The sequence below is a fragment of the Heterodontus francisci genome, chromosome 40 (genome assembly GCF_036365525.1).
Source record: "Heterodontus francisci isolate sHetFra1 chromosome 40, sHetFra1.hap1, whole genome shotgun sequence".
NCBI lineage: Eukaryota > Metazoa > Chordata > Chondrichthyes > Heterodontiformes > Heterodontidae > Heterodontus > Heterodontus francisci.
Genome location: NC_090410.1, coordinates 25,839,021 through 25,843,205, shown reverse-complemented (window position 1 = coordinate 25,843,205; position 4,185 = coordinate 25,839,021). Strand labels below are relative to the sequence as shown.

Below are 4,185 nucleotides of genomic sequence, written 5' to 3'. Positions count from 1 at the left end.
ATTCCGGAGAGAGGTCTAACTAAATTAGTCTCCTGGACTTGGAGATGTTTGTGTTTTATCAATCACATTGTTTACATCAGAGTCAAAGCTGCTGATGTCATGTGTTTGTTCAAGTGAATGTAACGAATCACAATGATCTGGGGTATAAACATCTCAGTGGAGACTTTTTCTCTGTATAAATCAGGACCCATTGGAATGGATCAGCTCAGAGTGCCTGCTGCAGCTGTGGGTTGCTGATCAACAGAAGTCATTGCATCTCACAGAAATGGAATACCCAGTAATGTTTCAGATAGAACGCATTTACTATCCTATTCTTGCAGCTGTTGGAGTTCCTGGTAAGCTCTTATCTCAGCTGTAAATGGCACAAATTAATGATAACTGTTCTGTTGTACTTGGTATTATTTCTTGCTGCATCATTAACATATCTGCCTGTTTTGTTCCAGCAGTTGAATGATGGGGGCATGAATTTAAAGTAATTGGTAGAAAAATTAGAGGGGAGTTGAGGAGAACTGAGCTTCTCAAACTCACCATCTGAAAATGTGGTAGTGGCAGAAGCCCTCATAAATACATGGATATGTACTTGAAGTGCTGAAACCTGCAGGGCAATGGATCAAGAGCTGGAAAGTGGGATTAAGCTGGATAGCTCATTTCAGTTGGTATAGACTCAATGGCTTCTTTCTGTGCCATGGAATTTTTGTGTTTCTATGTTTCTGTGATGGAAGGTCCTCAGTCTCTTCTATTTCATTCTTGTAAGAGTTTCATTATATTTGTAATTATCTTTTTTATGCAACCCTGGCATTGTTACTGGATTATTCTCTGCACAGAATGCATTGGACCCAGGTTTATGGGCTAAGAGCATCAGGAGCTGTGAGCAGTTTCATGTTGTGGAACGAACCTGTCCTGGATTATTTTTTTGAATGTGTTTTCAGTGATGGATAATGAGACTGCTCACAGTCTCTGTTTCACAAGGAGGTAGCACAATGTCTTCACAACTCATAACATGGTTCAGTTTAACTGGGATTTCAATGTGTTTCTTGGTTATCACTGTTGTGAAATATTATTTCATTCTGTGTGTGTCTGATGCTGCTTCAGAAGCCGAGCAACTGAACTGAGTTTGTTGCAGACTCTTTCACATCTCCTTCTCTGTTCACTGTGGATATGTTCACTGTCATTGGGCTATATTGTAAAAAGAAATTGTTTTTAAGGAAGAGGTAGATAGATTCTTGATAAGCAAAGGGGTGAAAAGTTATCAGGCTAGTTGGAAATGTTGAGTAATCAGTTCAGCCATGAACTTATTGAATGGTGGAGCAGGCTCGAGGGGCCGAGTGACCTACTCCTGCTCCTAATTTGTATATTCGTGTGCTCGTATGAAATGTGTTGGTGATGTTTTTATCAGTTTGCTCCTGTCACCCCTCCAGCTCCTACATGTCCTTTTCATTGTCTCCCTTCCAATCTCACTCACCGGCTCAGTCTCCAGCAGCCTCGTCTAACCCAATCTGGACCCTCAAACTCCCTGGCGTGGCTCTCAGCACTTTCCCATGCTGTATCAGCCCTTGTATCAGCCCCTGGCAGCTCTCTTAACCCAGAGCATCAAACCATTGCCCCTTCCCCAAAACTTCCTGGCTGTCAGCCTGGTGCCCCAAAACTTGATTTAACCCATTGGGATCCTACTCAGTAAAACACCTTCGCATTTCCACATTGGCACTGCCCCCTCACTCAGCCCTTTCAGTGGATCCAGTGCTAACTTTATTCACTTTCTGTATCGATTTCCCAATTCATTATTGATAATTGTGTTTTAGTAATTTCTCTGTGGGTAAGTGCTGCCCAGGTCAATGGGTCAGATTTTACCATTCAATGCAGCAACAAAGATGGAAATTTCACCCCAGATCATGTCAAACTGCTGCTTTGGTTCATGTCTGACCAGTAATTTCTCTGCTTCCTTTTTTCTCTCTTCCAGTTAACTTGGTGGCGATTGTGATCCTGTCCCGAGGAAAGTGCGGTCTCTCCAAATGTATCACTCTCTACCTGGTGGGAATGGCAGTGGCTGATCTCCTGGTTGTTATCACTGATCCTATATTGAGATGGACTCTTCCAATTTATTTCCCAGATACATTCCTGAACATTACTCCAGTGTCGAGTCTCATTATCACCTTGAAGTTTGTAGCCACGGTGGTTTCTGTCTGGCTCACAGTTGCTTTCACCTTTGATCGATTTGTGGCCATTTGTTGTGAGAAGCTGAAAACAAAATATTGCACTGAGAAAACAGCGGCCGTGGTTCTGGGAACAGTGAGTGTGCTGGGCTGTTTCGAGTCTCTCCCTTGGTACTTTCAATATGAACCTGCATATATAATTGATAACGTTCCCTGGGGTTGTGTTGTTAAACTGAGCTTCTACACTTCCCCAACATGGGCTGTATTTGAATTATTTCACTACATTTTAACCCCTTGTGCCCCGTTTTTTCTGATTTTGCTGCTCAATGTTCTGACAGTCAGACGTATTTTAGTGAGCAGTAGAGTCCGGAGAGGGCTCCAAGGCCGCAGCAAAGGAGAGAATCACAAGGATCCAGAGATGGAGAGCCGAAGGAAATCAATCATTTTACTCTTCAGTATATCCGGCATTTTTCTCCTGTTATGGGTGATCCGGCTTGTGTACAGCATTTATGCACGAATTACCGATACTTGGCAATATTCCTCCTACACTGACCCTCATTTCATCACAGATCACACATCATTGATGCTGCAGGTTCTCAGTTCCTGCACCAACACGTGTATTTACGCTGTAACCCAGACTAGATTCAGAGAAGAGCTGAAGAGTGCAGTCAAATACCCTTTCAATCTCATTGTTAATTTAATTAAATCATAGAAGAAGCTGAAGGATTTCCAACACTGGAACTAAAACCCATTTCATATTCCGTCCCCTACACTCACCATAGGATAGAAAGCACATTTTATATTATCAATACAGAGCCCTGTAATGATCTGAAATCTGATTCTGAGATTATATTTTATTGATACTCTGAACCATTGAGGCAGGACTTATTCTGCAGATAATTAATGAATTGTTTCTCCAAAAAGGCAACACTAAAGAGCTCAGCTGGACTTCAATTAAACCTGCCCTGGACCCACAGCAGAATGGGCAAAGCTGCCAACCACAGTGGTTTCCGTAGATCTGATCAGAATGAGGGCTCTCCACATCAATGGAGATAAGGATGAAGGGTGCTTGTATAGACGATAAAAGCATTAGGTGGATGATAAATAAATAGATAATTTGATAGGTAGAAGATAGATAAATATCCATCTATCATAGAAACTTACAGCAGAGAAGGACGCCATTTTGTTAGATTTTAATTGAAGCACACTTTGTTGCTGTTATCAATTATCTAATCAATGATTCGGGTTCAACTGCAACCAATATTTTGAATATTGTGAGTTTAATTGGAGTTGAGGCAGAATATAATATACTAGTTATACAGCACAAACATAATGACAATGACAAGCAGTGAATACTGATCCATGTCGACCAGGATGACTTTTCTTTTCCTGCTTTCTCTTTTCTCAGTGCCTTGCTTCTTCTCACAATTTCTGCTCGAACTGCCCAGGAGTATTAGACCAAAGTCAGCAAGGATCTGCCCTTGAGAGTCCCTCTTCACCGTTAACTGCACTGATGCCTTGCAAAACCCTTCACTTTATGTTGTTTTCAGGGGTGAACCTGGGGTTCATTATTGACAAGATCTCATTGATCTATAAAAGTTCCCCTTCATACAAGGTATCCAATGACATGTCAAGGTCCTTTTTTGAAATATGGAGTAAAAGCCCGCCCTTAAGTTACCTTCTATGTTCCGTGACCTGTTGTAGCCTTTGCACATACCTTCCATCCTTGATCAACCAGGTCTTTACATTAGCTTCAGAACTGCCTTCCTTACCTCTTCCTGCCCTGTCTCCATGATCAGTCCCACAACTTCCTTAAGTGCCATTTTTGTCCTTCAAACTAACTTTCAGGGCTTTATTGTTGATATCTGTCTGTTATGATTTATTTATACTCAGAGCTGTTCAGAAGGCCAGCCATCCAGTCTCACTGTTCCAATTCCTGATCAGAATATTGGAACACAAGATGGTTCACGAGAGAGAACTTCTGCTCTCACACAGTAAAGGTTAAATGGAGATTCGAGCACAGCTTTGAATTAGG

The 4,185-nt window shown here is 41.7% G+C and overlaps 1 protein-coding gene across 1 annotated transcript; it reads left to right on the top strand.

Moving 5' to 3' along the window:
- The first annotated feature begins 220 nt into the window (after nucleotides 1–220).
- On the top strand, nucleotides 221–2,862 carry LOC137353184 (probable G-protein coupled receptor 139). The gene is made up of 2 exons (XM_068019232.1): nucleotides 221–335; nucleotides 1,958–2,862. The coding sequence occupies exons 1-2, from the start codon at nucleotides 266–268 to the stop codon at nucleotides 2,860–2,862; spliced, it is 975 nt and encodes a 324-aa protein (XP_067875333.1). The 5' UTR covers nucleotides 221–265.
- Nucleotides 2,863–4,185: the final 1,323 nt, after the last annotated feature.